Source organism: Nyctereutes procyonoides, unplaced genomic scaffold (assembly GCF_905146905.1).
Source record: "Nyctereutes procyonoides isolate TBG_1078 unplaced genomic scaffold, NYPRO_anot_genome, whole genome shotgun sequence".
Lineage (NCBI taxonomy): Eukaryota > Metazoa > Chordata > Mammalia > Carnivora > Canidae > Nyctereutes > Nyctereutes procyonoides.
Window position 1 is genome coordinate 33,282,334 of NW_026575046.1, and position 18,129 is coordinate 33,300,462.

At 38.4% G+C, this 18,129-nt stretch overlaps 1 protein-coding gene across 2 annotated transcripts in view; it reads left to right on the forward strand.

Annotated features, from left to right (window-relative positions):
• MRPL22 (mitochondrial ribosomal protein L22) overlaps nt 1-14,607 on the forward strand; it is a 39,661-nt gene extending 25,054 nt beyond the window's left edge. For both annotated transcript variants that reach the window (XM_055325206.1, XM_055325205.1), the window contains exons 6-7: nt 5,148-5,217; nt 12,162-14,607. In XM_055325206.1, the coding sequence (XP_055181181.1) occupies nt 5,148-5,217; nt 12,162-12,373 (282 nt within the window). In that variant the 3' untranslated portion in view covers nt 12,374-14,607. The remainder of the gene's footprint in view (nt 1-5,147; nt 5,218-12,161) is intronic.
• The last annotated feature ends 3,522 nt before the right edge of the window (nt 14,608-18,129 follow it).

Consider the following 18,129-nt stretch of genomic DNA (forward strand, 5'->3'; position numbering starts at 1 on the left):
TCTATTGTGATGATGGGTAAAACACTTAACCTGTCTGGTACCATTTTTCTTATTTGTAAACTGGATGGAATTGGATTAAATGATTTCTAAAGACCCTTCTAGCTCTGAATGTAGCTAAGTCACTACATACAAATGTGCTAATTGGTACTCATGCTGACTTAATTCTAGGCACATGGTATTTTTTTTTTTTTTTTTGGTATATCAATTTTATTAATTTTTTCAGAGAGCCAGCTCCTGGTTTCTTTGATCGGTTCCATTGTTTTTAAAGTTTGTATATCATTTATTTCTGCTCTAATCTTATTTACTTCCTTCCTTCTGTTGGCTCTAGGCTTTGTTTGTTCTTTTCCTAGCTCCTTTAGGTATAAGGTTAAATTGTTTATTGAGTTTTTTCTTCCTTGAGGTAGGCCTATATTGCTATATACTTCCCTCTTAAGACTGCTTTTGCTGCATCCCAAAGGTTTTGGACTGTTGTGTTTTCATTTCTTTCCTGTTTTTAAAAATTTCTTCTTTGATTTCCTGGTTGACCCATTCACTGTTTAGGAGCCATGTTGTTTAGCCTCCCTGTATTTGTGGTGTTTCCAAATTTTTTTCTTGTGGTTATAGTCTTTAGAAAAGGTGCATGGTGGGATTTCAGTTTTAGTGTATTTGTTGAGATATGTTTTGTGACATAATATATGATCTATTCTGGAGAATGTTCCATGTGTATTTGAAAACAATATATATTCTGTGCTTTAAGATGTAGTTTTCTGAATATGTCTGTTAAATCCATCTGATCTAGTGTGTCATTCAAGGCCATTGTTCCCTTGTTGATTTTCAGTTTAAATGATCTGTCCATTGTTAAGAGGGATTTAAAATCCCCTATTGGGGATCCCTGGGTGGTGCAGCGGTTTAGCGCCTGCCTTTGGCCCAGGGCACGATCCTGGAGACCCAGGATCAAATCCCACGTCGGGCTCCCGGTGCATGGAGCCTGCTTCTCCCTCTGCCTGTGTCTCTGCCTCTCTCTCTCTCTGTGACTATCATAAATAAATAAAAATTTTAAAAAAATCCCCTATTGTTACTGTAATATTATCCTTTAGTTCCTTTATGTTAGTTATTAATTGTTTTGTATATATGGGTACTCCCATGTTGGGTGCATAAATAATTACAATTGTTATAGCTTCTTGTTGTTATAGCTTCTTATCCCATTAATGATTATACAATATACAATACCTTGTATACCCTTGTCTTTTTTTTTTACAGTCTTTGTTTTAAAGTCCAGTTTGCCTGATATAAGTATTGTTACTATGGCTTTCTTTTGAGATTCATTTGTGTGATGAATGTTTTTCCACCTCTCACTTTCAACTGCAGATATCTTTAGGACTAAAATGGGTCTCATAAAGGCAGCATGTAGATGGGTGTTTTTTTTTTTCTTGTTCATTCTGACACCTGTCTGTGATCGGAGTGTTTAGTCCATTCACGTTCAAAGTAATTATTTTTTTAAAGTAATTATTGATAGATATATATTGTAATTTTACTACTTGTTTTGTTGTTTCTGGAGATTTTCTCTGATCCTTTCTTGTCTTTGTCACTTCTCATCTCTCCTTTGTGCTCAAAGAGTTCCCTTTAATATTTCCTGCAGGGCTGGTTTAGTGGTCATGAATTCCTTTAGTTTTTGTTTGTCTGCGAAACTCTACCTCTCCTATTTTGAATTATAGCCTTGCTGGATAGGTATTCTTGGCTACAGATTTTTCTTATGCAGCACAATAAACATACCATGTCATTCCCTTCTGACTTGCCAAGTTTCTGTTGAGAAATCTCAGCTAGCCTTATGGGTTTTTCCTTGTAAGTAAAGGACTTTTTTGTCTTGCTGCTTTTGAAATTTTTTCTTTTTCACTATATTTTCCAAATTTAAATATAATATGTGTTGGTGTTGACCTGCTTTTGTTGATTTTGATGGGAGTTCTCAGTGCTTCCTGGGTCTAGATGTCTGTTTCCTTCCCCAGATTAGGGAAGTTTTCTGGTATTGTTTCTGGAAATAAATTTTCTTCCCCCTCTTCTCTCTCTTCTTGGACTCCTATAACACGAATGTTGTTATGTTTGATGGAGTCACTGAGTTCCCTAACTCAATTCTTGTGTTCCATAATTACTCTTTCTCTCTTTTGTTCAGGTTCATTATTTTTCATTATTTTGTCTTCTAGGTCACTAATTTGTTCCTTTTCTTCTTCCAGCATGATTGGATCAGGCCTATTTCCAATCTCTTTTATTGCATTCTTCATCTCTGATTTTTTTTTTTAATTCTTCTATCTCTGTGCTAAGGCTGTCACTGATGTGTTCCATTCTTTTCTGAGGTGCAGTGAGTGTCCTTATGATCATTGCTTTAAATTCTTCATCAGGCATGTTACTTATATCTGTTTTGTTTAGATCTCTGTCCATGGCCTTATCTTGGTCTTTTATTTGGAATAAATTCCTCCATCTTGGCATTCTATGTAAGTCTCTGTAAGTCTCTGCCTTCTTCTGTGTTAGAAAAGCCAATTATGTCTCCTGTTCCTGAAAGTATTGACCTTATAAAGAAGAGAACATGTAGTGCCCAGGGCCTAGTACTTCAGGAAGTGTCTGTGTGCTTTGTGTACTCTGCTGTTGCGTTCTGGCTGTTCTGTCCTTTGAGTCACCTGCAGAGCCTCTCCTTTTCTTTTGTGGGCCATATTTCATCCCTTGCTTGAATGTGGCAAGTTCTAATTAGATATGCTCTGGTCTGCTTGTGAAATGAGACCTGTCACCACCTCTTCTGGAACTAAGGCCCTGCAAAACTCTCTGGTCAGGAGACCTGGTGTGGGCAGGGGTTTGTGCTGGTCTTCTGGGGGAAGGGCCTGCCAGGCTGGGTCTGAGGCAAGCTTGACTGAGAGGGGCAGTCCCACCAGAGCACAGCGGATTGGGGCTTGATGGAAGCAAATTAGGCAGCCAGTGCTAGTGCTGAGCTGTTTCAAACCCTCAGGTGTCTCTGAGTTCATGCTGAGGGGTAGGGAAGGAAATGGTGCCAGCCATCTCCTTTGTTTCCAGAGGTCTCTATGAACACTGCTTCTCAAGGAAGTGCTCGGAGAAGAGCGAATGATCTTCCCACTGGAGGTCCTAGGTGCTCTTCCTTTTTTTTTTTTTTAATAAATTAATTTTTATTGTGTTCAATTTACCAACATACAGAATAACACCCAGTGCTCATCCCAACCAGTGTCCCCCTTAGTGCCCGTCACCCATTCACCCCCACCCCCCGTCCTCCTCCCCCTCCACCACCCCTAGTTCATTTCCCAGAGTTAGAAGTCTTTATGTTCTGTCTCTCTTTCTGATATTTCCCACACATTTCCTCTCCCTTCCTTATATTCCCTCTCACTATTATTCATATTCCCCAAATGAATGAGAACATACACTGTTTGTCCTTCTCCGATTGACTTACTTCACTCAGCATTATACCCTCCAGTTCCATCCACGTTGAAGCAAATGGTGGGTATTTGTCGTTTCTAATGGCTGAGTAATATTCCATTGTATACATAAACCACATCTTCTTTATCCATTCGTCTTTCGATGGGCCCTAGGTGCTCTTCCAATCACTATTTCCATGATGCCTGCCCCTGGGATGTTTGCCTGCCTTCTCTCCAAGAGTAGTGCAGTCCCCCCGTGGGGTCTATCCCTGTCATGCCATGCCTGCTGACCATTAAAACTCCAGGCTTTAAGCCCCCCACGGCTTGTAAGAAGTCACAAAATTCAGCACCTCTTGTTTTCCAAGCCAGTGGTTATGGGGAAACATTCTTGTTCATTCCTCCATGTGCTCCTCCCTTACTCTTATTTACAACCATGGTTTCCCTTTCCTGTGCAGCACCTGAAATCCATTTCTCCCCTAAACCATGTCCCTACACTTCCTATCTTCCTTGATGTGGAGACATGATGTCCTTTTCAAAAAGCTGGGTTGAGGACATCTGGGTCCTGGGTTGAGGACATCTGGGGATATCAGTAGTATTTTCTATATTTCAGTTAATTCTCCCTTAAAGCCAGATCTTTTTAGTTTAGTAGTTCACTAGTTGAGATTGATGGGTTCAGGCTTGAAGAGGTTCCATTGTAATGCCTATATTTAATTTAGTTCAGAATGCAGTTACTAAGTATCTTTTGTGTACTCAACTTTGTATTGTATTCTTTATCTTTAAATGAATGAAAGATCTGTTTTTTTTTTTTCTTAAAAGATTTTATTTATTTGAGAGAGAGTGTGTGCATGGGCAAGCAAGGGAAGGGGCAGAGATAGAAAGAGGGAGACAGAATCCCAAGCAGACTCTGCTGAGCACGGAGCCTGATGTGGGGCTTGATCTCATGACCCTGGGATCAATACCTGAGCTGAAATTGAGAGTTTATTCCTACCCAGCTGATGCACCCAGGCTCTCCATGGTTTCTGTTATTTTGACAATTGTGCTGTTTTTAAAAATGTGTTCTGGAGCAGGTTACCTTCATTCAAAATATCTACAGAGAATAGATTTAATAATTATTCAAATTTTCGAGTATGATTTTCTCTACTTGTTTGATGTTTAATGGTTATTTTGGATCCAAAGTTTAAGAATTTTTCAGTAAGATTTAGCTCTTAAGCCTCTTGAACTTTTTAATGAGTCTCTGACTCAAAGACATAATGTTCATCATCAAGGGTACTATTACTATTAGTGTTGTTTTCTCTCTTTTTTTTTTTTTTTTAGATTTTATTTATTTATTCATGAGCATACACAGAGAGGAGAGAGAGAGGCAGAGACGCAGGCAGAAGGAGAAGCAGGCTCCATGCAGGGAACCCGACATGGGACTCCATCCCGGGTCTACAGGATCACGCCCTGGGCTGAAGGTGGAGCTAAACTGCTGAGCCACCCAGGCTGCCCTGTTGTTTCCTCTTTTACAGCTCATATATCCCATTGTACAGTTAGCAGGATGAGCCATGTTGCCTGCATTTGCAGTTCTTGTCTGAGGGAAGAAAGCTCAGTGCATCCCCCTTCCCCTCAGTACTGTTATCATTTAATGTTCTCTTTTAAAAATTAACTATAAAACAGTGGCATGTGATTAGCTGTCGTAGTGATAACAAGAAATGAGATATTTAATTCTGTTTTAGTTCAGGGTCAGCCATATCAATGCCTGTCTTTTCTTTGTTTAAGATTCTCTTAGAAGCACAAGATATGGCAGTGAGAGACCACAATGTGGAATTCAGATCCAATTTATATATAGGTAAGATATTTAATATTCTTAGCATTGGAAAATGTCTTCCAATAGTGATGCCAAGTTCATTATCTAACAATAGTCTTTGATACCTAACTACTTAAACTGGGTTTGCCAGTGAAAATTGCTGATAATAGCTTATTCTTCTGCCTTCAGCATGCTAATGTTAGTCTGTTATAAATGGTAATAACCTCACTGCTTTATTGTTACCTGTTCTGTAATGCAAGTAAGATCATGGAACCTATTGCTAATAATTATTTAATAATGGATACCAAAATGATGGTACTTGGTCCTTTAATCACAATAAAACTAAGAGGGAACAGAACTCTTTTTTTTAAAATGAAGGAGGTAAATGAAGAATCACATGTGGACTTTAAAAAAAAATCTATTTATAATGTGCCAAGCCAGGTGCCTAATCCATAAAGGTGTCCCGAATTTAACCTTCCAATTACCAGAACGGAAAATCTGTTGAGTGGTAAAAGCCAAGACGAAGATGACCCAGATGTGTTTGTTTCCCTTTGTTATTACATTCTGAAGCATTATCTCAGGTTTTCTATGCTTGTTCCATATCAAATTAAATTAATGTAATTGAAAATGCTTTGGGAAGCATGATGCTCCATATAAATGTAAAGGATTTTTTTTTCTAGAAAGAGATCAATGCTTATTACAAACTTCCCTTACCCCCTCCCAACACCACAGTCAAGTGGAATGGTAGGTGGAGTTACTGTTTTCCTTTCACTTCAGCAGCAATTACTCCTAACCTCAGCAGTTTTGTAATCAAACAAAGATGTTGATGTCGAAGCAAAATTTTCTTAATCTGCCAAACCTATGTATGAGAAGCACTGAAGATCTTTTAAACTCACGATACAGGGGACTGCTGCTTTCCAAATAGAGAAGAGGCCAAATCATTATGGGAGAAATCAGTTGTGCATTATGATTTTTCAACAATTAGAGTAAAAACAAATCATCCAAATTCTACTTTATCATGTCACTTCAGTCCTAACTGGAGATACTTATTCTGGTTAAGTTAAAATCCTACCTCAGCTCACCTGGAATTGATGCTGGCAGCCACACCTACTCCTGAAATTCAAATGAGTTATGATTTTCAATTGAAATATCTTATTTTAAAGCTGAATCTTGTATAACTTATTATATTCTGATACATGCATAGATGCAGAGAGAAATCAAAATGGTATCTCAGAAGATGCAGGGCCATAGTAGTTACTCATAAGCTTTTTCTTCTGAGAGAAGTATGAATAAATAATGCTGGGAGGGCCCAGAATCATTGGAAGGGATGAAGTGGATGAAGAGCAAGACCATTTGCTTAAAACCTCTTGGTGACCTTTCCTTTTTTAAGACTGAATATCAAATCCAATTTAATTAATTTTATTCATTTTCATAAGAATAGGATCTTCTTAGCTGACAGACAAAACTTTGTAATGGAATTCAGATACAAATGAAATAGAATTTGTCTTTAAATCCTTTTCAGTAATTTTAGTAAAGTGAGAACGGGTGAGGAGCTTAATCCTGTCTTCTCAAATGAAGGAGCAAAGTCCAGTGTTGCCATTAAGCAAAAATAAAATTAACCAATCCTTATGCACATTTCTGCTGAAAAATCTCTACTGCACCTGCACCCTTTTTTCATCAGTTCTGTGTAAAAATCTCTTTTCTTGAGTAGGGCTAATAAGTTTGGATTTGTCTTATGATTATAAAAGCTCATTTGCTAAATATTTTGCTGCCAAATTCTTTTATGAAGAGTAAAAAAAAGATGAGTACCCTCAGGAAGATGAAGTATCTTACCATCACATGTCAGACATTTATCCCTGTATTTGCCAAAGTTCCCTGATACGGGGTGCCTGGATGGCTCAATGGTTGAGCGTCTGTTTTCTGCCCAGGGCCTGATCCTGTGGTCCCGGGATCGAGTCCCACATCAGGCTCCCTGCATGGAGCCTGCTTCTCTCTCTGCCTGTGTTTCTGCCTCTCTCTCTGTGTTTCTCATGAATAAATAAATAAAATCTTAAAAAAAAACCAAAACCAAAGTTTCCTGATAATCATTTGAGATTATTAAAAATACAGATTCCCAGGACCCACCACAGACCCACTGGATCTGAAATCTCAAGGGAGAGGCCTGGGGAGCTGTTTAATAAATATCCCAGTGATTCTTACCTATAAAATATGAGAAACTCCTTTTCCTCCTTGTATTCATGGAAAAGACCTAGACTAGACATTTCACTCCATAGATAAATGTCTTTTCGAGTTTTGAAAGACTAGTCACGTGTTGGCTACGATTTTGGCCCAGCAGTGGCTCCTCAGTCTCTTACATAAGTATGGGCATTTCAAGGGAAGTACTTTTTTGGTAGCATATGTTCTCATTATATGGTAATTCCTTCAAATGCCTGTCATCAGTCTAAAGCTAATACCTGGTGTTGCATGACCACAGATTTTGAAAATTCATTTCCTCTTCAAACTTATAATAATGACTAATGGCACTGTGAATAGACCTTAACAAGTGGACATGGACTAATAAAATGTCACTGCTTAGTGATTCATGGCATCTAAAGTGATTCACTTTAGAGAATGTGATTGACTGACTTTGTAAATCAGTCTTCTGGGCTAAGAGTGATGAAGAGGGAAGAGGGTTTCCAATTTTAAAATATCAGGATTCACATTTCCCTAAATACCAGTAATAGGAAATATTGACAATATTTTTAATATTCTTCATACCTGTTGGGTATCATCTTTAGATGAGCACCATCTTGGGCATACTTTACACTGTTCTCATTTTTGAGATAGCTTAATGTTTTTTCTTTGATTCAGAAAGTATTTGAGTACCTTCCATGTGCATACTGCCCACGTAGTTAGGGATGGTATACCTTATTAAAGCCATGTAAAACATTTAGCACATATAGTTTTGTTCTTTGACAGCAGTAGTCCTTTAGAAATATACGTAAACTGCTTTTTCTGAGTTGGAACAAACCATATTCATTATGAATACTGTATGTACGTGGAAAACTTTGAAACTTATTTTAGAATTTGAGCAAATTTACCAGGTAGCTATATTGGAAGAAAATGATATTAATTAGTAGAGGTTGTATTTCAAAATCATTTCTGTTCCTTGTTGAACGTAAACTTTGGGGGCAATACAAAAGATCTAATTGGTTGAGGAAATGACTTTTACAGATTAAACGTGAACACTTATACAAGATAGTATATGGTTTGGGACCAAAAAGAGTAATATGTGTAAATAGGAGTAGAGAAGAGGATGTTAGTATTGGTTAGAAAAGTCATGTAATTTTTCTAGAAAAATTTGGCTTTTGAAGATAGGTGTCTGGGTATCCAAAAGAGTGTCTAGGAAGAAAGGTTTTCAGAGTGGAATAACCACATGAGCTAAGGCACATAGGTCGGAATGAGCAGTGATTGTGTGGTCCAGTGAGTGAAATAGTTGAAGGAAGCAGAGATTTGACCTTGAGCAGATAAAACTGAAAGGGTGGATTGGGCCTAGATCCAGAGGGCTGAACAGGACGGGCTGTGGAATTTGGTTTTCATATTGAAGAGGAACCACAGGAAGTTTTGGGGTAAGAGATTTATGTTATTAAGGCAGTGTTTTAAGACTATTAACTATAAAGCAATGGTTTTGAGATTGTGCTGTGGGGTCTCCAAGGGTGAGGCATAGGGCAAACAGAAGAGCTCCTTGATATCTGGGTCACTGCTGCAGCCTTGGAGCCCAGGATGGAGCCTGGCACCTCACAGGAACTCAGATATAGTTTGTGAGTGAATGAATGGGACAGTTTTGGATCTCTCCCTACTCGTATTTCAATTAGAACAGATGATTCTATACAAAAGCAGTTAAAATCCCTAACATACAGAATTAGTGTGAGAGACTGAGGAGGAGAGACCAGAAACCAGTTTGGAATCTATAATCCTCTAGGTCCTGATTTCATTCAAACCTCATATTGGCTATGTTGCATATTCCCATTACAGTGTTTTAAAGAATTCTGGTGTTTTAGAAGAATTAATGTTTTTGTTTTGATATAAAAAATGTGGTATTATGTGCCTGCCACAAGATAGGCAGATGGTATTTTATGGCTTTAGGATGAAATCATGACTAGCATTTGGAAGATATTGACATTTGCTCTTACATGTTTGGGGGAGATGGAAAATGGTAGTTAACATTGACCCTGAGAGGCAGATCATTGTGCTTGGATAGGTTATGTAGTACTGCATAGTTAGCTAATTCAGATACTGTTTTCACTGGAGTAGTTTTCCTTTTCCTCAAAGTATTTGGAAATGGGTGCTCAAGTGGAATAGAGTTGCAGTTTTGGATAGAAGCAGCCACTGTGTTTGTAAAATGCCTTTTAGAAGATTTCTCCACTTTTCCTAGTGTCATTGTGTTTATTTGTAGGTTTCCTCCTGACAGATGGATCTAGAGGAATTAGTGGTACTTCATTCTAAAGTGATTTGTGTAATTTGGCTTTCTCTTTGGAAATCTTAAACACATTTCTTTAGTGCCCAGTGATGAAGTTGGTATAAGGACAGTAGTTCTTTCCTTATCTCCCGGAGGCCCTAGGCAGTTTTCTTAATCACTTTCATCCTTCACTTTCTCTCTGGCCAAGCTAGGATGTTTATGCTGAAACTCATTTCATGAGAGGACTGTAGTTAGAGGGTTGTCAGCGGTATACTTTGATGCAGTCCTTATATTTATAAAGTTATGTCACAGTAAGAATGCAGTAAGAAGGGTGAGTATTGAAGTGGATTAATTTGATATGTCTTCTTAGGTTTTGGCTTTTTAAAAAAATTATTTATTTTTTTACATTTTTTAAAATTTAAATTCAATTTGCCAACATATAGTATAACAAACACCCAGTGCTTATCCCATCAATTGCCCTCCTCATTTCCCATCAACCAGTTACCCCATCCCCCACCCACAGATTTTGGCTTTTTATTTATTTATTTAAATTTAATTTAATTTTTTAAAAGATTTTATTCATGAAAGAGAGAGGCAGAGACATAGAGAAGCAGGCTCTGTGTAGGGAGCCCGATGTGGGACTCAATCCCAGGACTCCAGGATCACATGCTGGGCTGAATGGAGGTGCTCAACCACTGAGCTACCCAGGTGTCCCAAGGTTTTGGTTTTTTAAAGGGCTTATTAAATTAACTCAAGGAGTAACTGACTAAAATTCAGAAAATAGTAGAAAGTGGTTACTCCTTTGATTTACTGTGGGTAAAACTGGTGAACAGATTTCTTCTTAACTAGTATTTGAAAAATTTCTTTAAATTTACAAAGTCAGACATTGACATGCAAAAAATTAGGGAGGGGAGATGAGGGAGCTCTTGTGATGTGGGAGTTCCTAAAATTGACCACAAAACAGAATTACTGGGGGAGGGGGATTGGTGTTGGTTCAGAATGTAATTTCCAAGACCCACCCCAAATATAGTAAATTAGAATCTCCAGAGATGGAGTCTTGGCATCTGCATTTAAAATATGTTCCGTGGGTTAGTCTGATGTAGCCAGAGGACCAGCATTTAGGAATCTTTGGTTCCAGGGGCTTCTCACCACAGAATGAAATGAAAATTCTTTACTTCGGCCTTCAGGGCTCTCAGTAACAGTGCCTTCACCACTGGTCTTCTTCCCTGTTTGTACTACTTTTTGCCTTGTTTACTGTGCTTCAGCAGGCTGATCTTTTTTCTGTTTCTAAAACAAGCCAGCACACTGATCAGAATGGCTAAAATTAACAAGTCAGGAAACAACAGATGGTGAGGATGCAGAGAAAGGGGAACCCTCTTACACTCTTCATGGGAATGTAAGGTGGTGCAGCCACTCTGGAAAGCAGTATGGAGGTTGAAAAGTTGAAAATAGAACTGCCCTATGACCTAAGAATGCACTATTAGGTGTTTACCGCAAAGTTACGAATGTAATGGTCCGAAGGGGCACATGTACCCCATTGTTTATAGGAGCAATGTCCACAATAGCCAAAATATAGAAAAAGCCCAGATGTCCATTGATAGATAAATGGATAAAGAAGATGTGGTGTACACACACACATACACACATTACACATATTAATCAGCCATCAAAAAGTTGAAATCTTACTATTTGCAATGACATAATGGAACTAGAGTGTATCATGCTACACAAAATAAATCAGAGAAAGATTAATCCCATATGATTTCACTCATGTGTAATTTAAGAAACAAAACAGATGAACATAGGGGAAGAGAAGGAAAAATAAGATGAAAACAGGGAGGGTAACAGTCCAGAGACTCTTAACTCTAGAGAGCAAGCTGAGGGTCATTGGAGGGGAGGTTAGTAGGAGATGGGGTAACTAGGGGATGGGCATTAAGGAGGGCATGTGATGTAATGAGCACTGGGTGTTATATGCAACTGATGAATCACTAAATTCTACCTCTGAAACCAGTGATAACAGTATATGTTAAGTTGAATTTAAATAAAAAATAAAACAAGCCAAGCACATTCCCACCATTGGGTCTTTGCACTTGCTTTTGCCTCTGCTTGGAGTACCGTGCCCCTAGATATTTGCATAGATGATTCATTCTGGTCTTGGATCAAATATCTCTTCCTCAATGATGCCTCTTGACACCGTCCAGTCTGAAGTTGCCCCCAGCACCCCCATCAGTCTCTGTCACATCACTGTTTTTATTCATTGTACTTGTCACTAACTGGAATGATCATGTTTACTTTCTTTCTCCTCTAGAATGCTGCATGAAGGCAGGGCCCTTGCTAGTCTTGTTCACTCTTATCCAACACCTAGGATAGAGGTCCTTAATAAGTACTCAAGAGATACCTATTTTGAGACAAATCTCCTCACACCACCAAATGAACTCATGTGGCCTTAGAATGCAGTTAAGGAAAGGACAAAAATTGCCCAGGTGATTGAGCTATAGTCTTGTGGATGTAATCATTTCCTATAACTCTCTTTGTCTTCCCTGTCTAGCTGAATCGACTTCAGGGCGAGGCCAGTACCTGAAACGCATCCGATACCATGGCAGAGGACGCTTTGGGATCATGGAGAAGGTTTATTGCCATTACTTTGTGAAGTTGGTGGAAGGCCCCCCGCCTCCACCTGAGGCACCGAAGACAGCAGTCACCCATGCCAAAGAGTATATTCAGGAGCTCCGCAACCGGACCATTATTCACACTCTGTGATGGGGAATTCAGACTCTACAGTGTATATATTTTGCCATTTATTTCTTAAAAACAAACAGATTAAAGATAAATGCTTTTTATTGCAACATGAAGTATAATTGCTCGTTTTATATGAATATGTATAAGGCTTTGCCCATCTTTTTTGAGCCTCTGGGTATATTTGTGCATTTGCAACTTGGAAGGGGAAATCAGCTTTAAACAGTAGCACTACAATTCAGAAGGCTTTTTTGAATACCTTTGGAAGGGAATGTTAACTTTCCAAAAGCAGGTGGCAGTTTTGATACTGGACTTGAGTAGAATGTTACAGAATAAGAAATACAGAATAAGTTATACAGAATAACACTTATTCTTATACAGAATAAGTTCTTGTTTTACTTGATCTTCTCGGGACTGGGGAGGAGGTGGTGGAGGAGAGCATAGCTACATGTATTTTAGGGCATTCTGTAGTTCTGTTTCTACTTTCACTGTTGGCATAGCCCGGTGGGCAAGACATTATATTTTCCTTTACTGCTTTAGCAGTGACTTGAAATTACAGAAGTTTATTAGATACATTAATCTAGAACTCCAAGAACCCTCTAACTGAGAAAGTTTTCTTCTAGTTAAATAAAGACTGTTTTCATGTCTCCTTCCAACAATGCTTTCTATTGCTTGGTTATCTTGTTGAGGATTGATTCATTTTTCAGAGTAAATTCAATTACCTAGAGAAGAATTGAACCAGTCTGAGCATTGCATTCTAAAATAAGGCAGTAGGTGGCACTCATTTACCTCTTATTAACAGAAAATTGTTAGTATTAAGTTTGAGTGTTCAGCACTACCTGGCTCTCATTGATACAAGTGTTTTCACTGACAAGAAGCCCTTGGTCCACACCCCTAGTCCGATGCTACTCAAACTTTGGTATACATAGGAGGACCGTGGGGTACTTGCTTATTATTCCAGTCTTCTGGGTCTCTCCCACATGACTGATTCATGAGGTCTTGTGAGGGGTGAGTTTCAGAAGTCTATATTTAAAAAAAAAAAACAAAGACTTCTGGATGATTTTGTTTATATGGAACCGCACTTGAGAATACTCCTCTAGTCTGAAGAATGTGGTTATAGTGCCATGTTTTAAGATGGCATTAATGATTACTACTATTTACTGGAACCTCATTATTTGCCAAGCTCTGTGCTAGTATTTTTCATAACTCTTCATAGTATCCTGCAAACCAAAGGTATTATTTTGTCACTTTATAAAGGAAGAAACTAAAGCACACAGAATTCAAATAACTATTTCAGTGTTACACAGAGTATAAAAATATTGGAGTGATGATTTTTTTAAAAAGATTTTACTTATTCATGAGAATACACAGGAGAGAGAGGCAGAGACACAAGCAGGGTCCATGCAGGGGCCCGCCATGGGACTCAATCCTGAGTCTCCAGGATCACACCCTGGGCTGAAGGCAGCAGTAAACTGCTGAGCCACCTGGGCTGCCCTGGAGCAATGATTTACAGTAGGTTTCTAAAGTACCTGGTTCTGTCTACCCAATGAATATACAGGTGGGTTTTTGTGCTCCGGTTAACCTGTGGCGTGGTTGAGAAGACAAAGGGCTCAGTGGAATAAACCACTAAGGCTTAGGACAGATTCATTCTGGGTCCTAAGTTACTGTGGCATGGATTCATGGAAATAGTATTATTTGGAGTGGTAAAATCTTCATTCTAGTCCTTGAATACTCACTAACCAGTAAGAAGACTATGAGCAGGTCCCTTCCTTCCCTGGCCTCTATTTTGCTCATCTATAAAACAAGAGGTTCATTGTTTCTTTTAGACCACCTTCCGAATCACTTGAAGAGTTGGTTAAAAAATGCAAATTCTGGGTGGTACTCTCATACTAAGTGAATCTGAATCTGAGGTGAACACTTGAACAAATGCACCAGTGATGTGCATACTGGAGAATCACTGGACTAGAGGGTCTTTGTGCTCTCTCAGTGCAGATGTTCCATGATTCTTAGCCGAGGAGTCCTTAATTCCTCAGGCATGACTCAAGCCAAGTGGTGATGTGGACTCCATAACTATTTTCAAAGAGTTAAGGGCTAAACAGACCTTGGATTCTAATGAAGGAAATTTGATGTGATCTAAGGTGAAGCTTTCATCTGGAAATGCTTCTGATGTGTTAAAATGTGTAATAGTGAATGTACAGCTCTGTGTATCTAGCACTGTCTTAAGCACTCTTATGTACATCATCTCAATGAATGTTCCCCATTGTGCTGGTGCAGTAAACATCTGATTAGTTTCCATGGTTGAGTGCATTTTCTGACATAAATGAACATTTTGGTTCTTAAAGTTTCACTTTACATGTTCAGAAACAATTATCTGTTAATTATTATTATTTTTGAAGTAGGCTCTGTGCCCAATGTGTGGCTTGAACTCATGACTCCGAGATCCAAGAGTTGCATGCTCTACAACTGAGACAGCCAGGCACCCCTGTTAATTATTTTTAATGGCAATTTCTGAATGCTTGTCATTTCCTTCTTCATCAGATAATGATAGACTTAAACTTTTTTTTTTTTTGCTGAAGTGTAGCATATTCAGAAAGTGCACTAATTACTAGTGTATAGCCCAATAAATGATCCGCTGGTGAACATGCTCAAGTAACCCAGTGGATAGCACATGATAGCAGTCCTGAAGTCCCCTTCCTGCCCCATCCCAGTCACTACCCTCCTTCCTTCCCCCAAGGTAACCATCATCCTGACTTACAGCATGATAGATTTTTTTTTTTAAATTTATGATAGTTACACACACACACAGAGAGAGAGAGAGAGAGAGGCAGAGACATAGGCAGAGGGAGAAGCAGGCTCCATGCACCGGGAGCCCGATGTGGGATTCGATCCCGGGTCTCCAGGATCGCGCCCTTGGCCAAAGGCAGGCGCCAAACCGCTGCGCCACCCAGGGATCCCATGATAGATTTTTAAAAAGTGATTAGCTTTTGGATTTTTTTAAAATAATTTGTTGAGCAGCCCTTATCTGCCTGGTGCTGAGGAATTAAGCAGTGGAAGAGGAAACAGCCCTGCCCTATGGAGCTCACACTCTGATGGGAAAGGACTGACTGTAAGTCAGTGATTGCAAGGGTTTACCATGCTGACTGTTAGGGGAGGTGGAGGGATGAGGCTATGTAGGCAGACATCAAGGTGCCCTGAAAAACGGGAAGTTCATGTCCTTGAGATACAGTGAGGGGAAAAGGTAAAAACAACAAACATTATACAGAAAGAATTGTGTTAGAATGCCAACTTGGGTTCTATTTTTAACAGTATGAACATGAGGACCATTTCATCCTTCCACAAGTTAAGATGGATGTGGGATGTGGATGGAGAATATGCTGTCTTTGGAGCTGACTCAAATCTACCAAACCTTATAAGGCTCCAGCTAAGCTCAAGGGGAAAGGCATGTGAATTGTACTGCAAACATTATAAAACAAAATGGGTGAGTTTTTCCTGTAAGCAATTAAAAATCGTAAACTTTATTCTTTCAATTTTAATACAGAGGTTGTAATAATGATTTTAGTTGATTAAGACTAGCCCAGTAACATATACAGGTTTAAAATAGGAAATTTTTTTTTTGGAGTAGATGAGCTTCCAGACACATTCCAAAGCAGGAGAAAGTTGCATAGGTGACATTATTAACACTTCTGAATTGGGCTTCTTTTTGTATGTCTCTGTCTCTGATATAACTGTCTGGAGTTAGGTCTCTATAAGAGGTTTCTTATTTTTAAGTCAAACCAGCCTATTGTGAATTCTGTTATATATGTAACATCAGAAATATCTGTTAATGGAATTGCAAATACATTGGATGGAAGAGAAGAAATATCTGTAGGTGAATCACTTGTGCACATCAAGTAAAATTTTTTTTTTAGATTTTATTTAAATTCAAGTTAGTTAACTTATATTATTAGCTTCAGTGGGAATATTTAATGATTCATCATTGGAATGTAACAGTGTTCATTACATCACATGCCCTCTTTTATGCCAATCACCTAGTTACTCTATTCACCCCATTCTCTCCCCTCCGGCAACCCTCAGTTTGTTCCCTATAGTTCAGAGTCTCTTACAGGTTATCTCCGTCTCTGTTTTTGTCTTATTTTATTTTTCCTTCCCTTCCCCTATGTTCATCTATTTTGTTTCTTAAATTTCACATATGAGTGAAATCATATGATACTTGTCTTTCTTTGACCGACTTCTTTTACTTAGCGTAATACACTCTAGTTCCATCCACGTGTTTGCAAATGGCAAGATATCATTCCTTTTGATTGTTGAGTGATATTTGTTGTATGTATATATCTCATCTTCTTTATCCATTCATCTGTTGGTGGACATCTGGGTTCTTTCCATAGTTTGGCTATTGTGGACATTACTCCTATAAACATTGGGGTGCATGTACCCCTTGGAATCACTATTTTTCTGTCTTTTGGGTAAATATGTAGTAGTGCAATTGTTGGGTCATAGGGTAGTTCTATTTTTAAATTTTTAAGGAACCTTCACACTGTTTTCCAGAGTGACTGTACCAGTTTCCTTGCATTCCTGCAAACTGTGCAAGGTTCCCCTTTTCTTTGCATCTATGCCAACATCTGTTATTTTCTGAGTTAATTTTAGCCATTTTGACCAATGTGGTATCTCATTGTGGTTTTGATTTATATTTACCTGATGCTGAGTAATGTGGAGCATTTTTCCATGCGACTTTTGGCCATTTGTATATCTTTGGAGAAATGTCTGTTCATGTCTTTTGCCCATTTCTTGACTGGATTATTTGTTTTTTGGGTGTTGAGTTTGATAAGTTCTTTATAGGTTTTGGACTAGCTCTTTATCTGATAAGTCATCAAATATCTTATCCCATTCTGTAGGTTGCCTTTTAGTTTTGTGGACTGTTTCCTTTGCCACAGAGAAGCTTTTTATCTTCATGAAGTCCCAATAGTTCATTTTTGCTTTTGTTTCCCTTGCCTCTGGAGATGCGTCTAGTAAGTTGCAGAGGCCAGGGTCAAAGAGGTTGCTGCCTGCGTTCTCTAGGATTTTGATAGATCTTTTACTTCTTTGGTTATATTTATTCCTAGAGATCTTATGGATTTGGAGGCAATTATAAATGGGATCAATTCCTTGATTTATCTTTCTGCTTCTTTATTTTTTATTTATTTTTTGTTTATAAGATAAAGCTTTAATGAAAATGACACATGTCTGTCAGGTGTGTATCCCCTCTCCTATGGCATGCCTATGACATTCATAACAAATTGACAATGATATTATTTCCCCTCAGTATAATACTAACTCAGAATCCTTATCAATACAAAGTTCAGACAGTCGTTGTTTCATTCATTCATTCATTCATGAAGCAAAGATTTATTCTGTGCCTCTTCCAGCATCCAATATTAAACAAGACAGACACAGCCCCTGTCATGATAGAGTTTACACATTTTAGGGAAGAGAGACATCAAAGTAAGTAATTATGGCATGATGTAAAGTGACATGAAAGATGGCCATTTCTGCTATACCTGGTTTAGGATTTACATTTTTCATAAGCTAGAAGCCTAAGAAAATATGTCATGAAACTTACATAGTTCCCTATACAAGGACTTCCACTCATATTAGATATTATTGTAAAAGGGAGGTTTGAAATGTTTATTAAAACTGTACATATTACTACTCCAATAATATAGTGGTTCTATTATGAAGAGGAAAGAAGGGATGTTAGGTAGGCAACAGCAGTCTCTGCCTTAGTATTTAAAAATACATTTGTT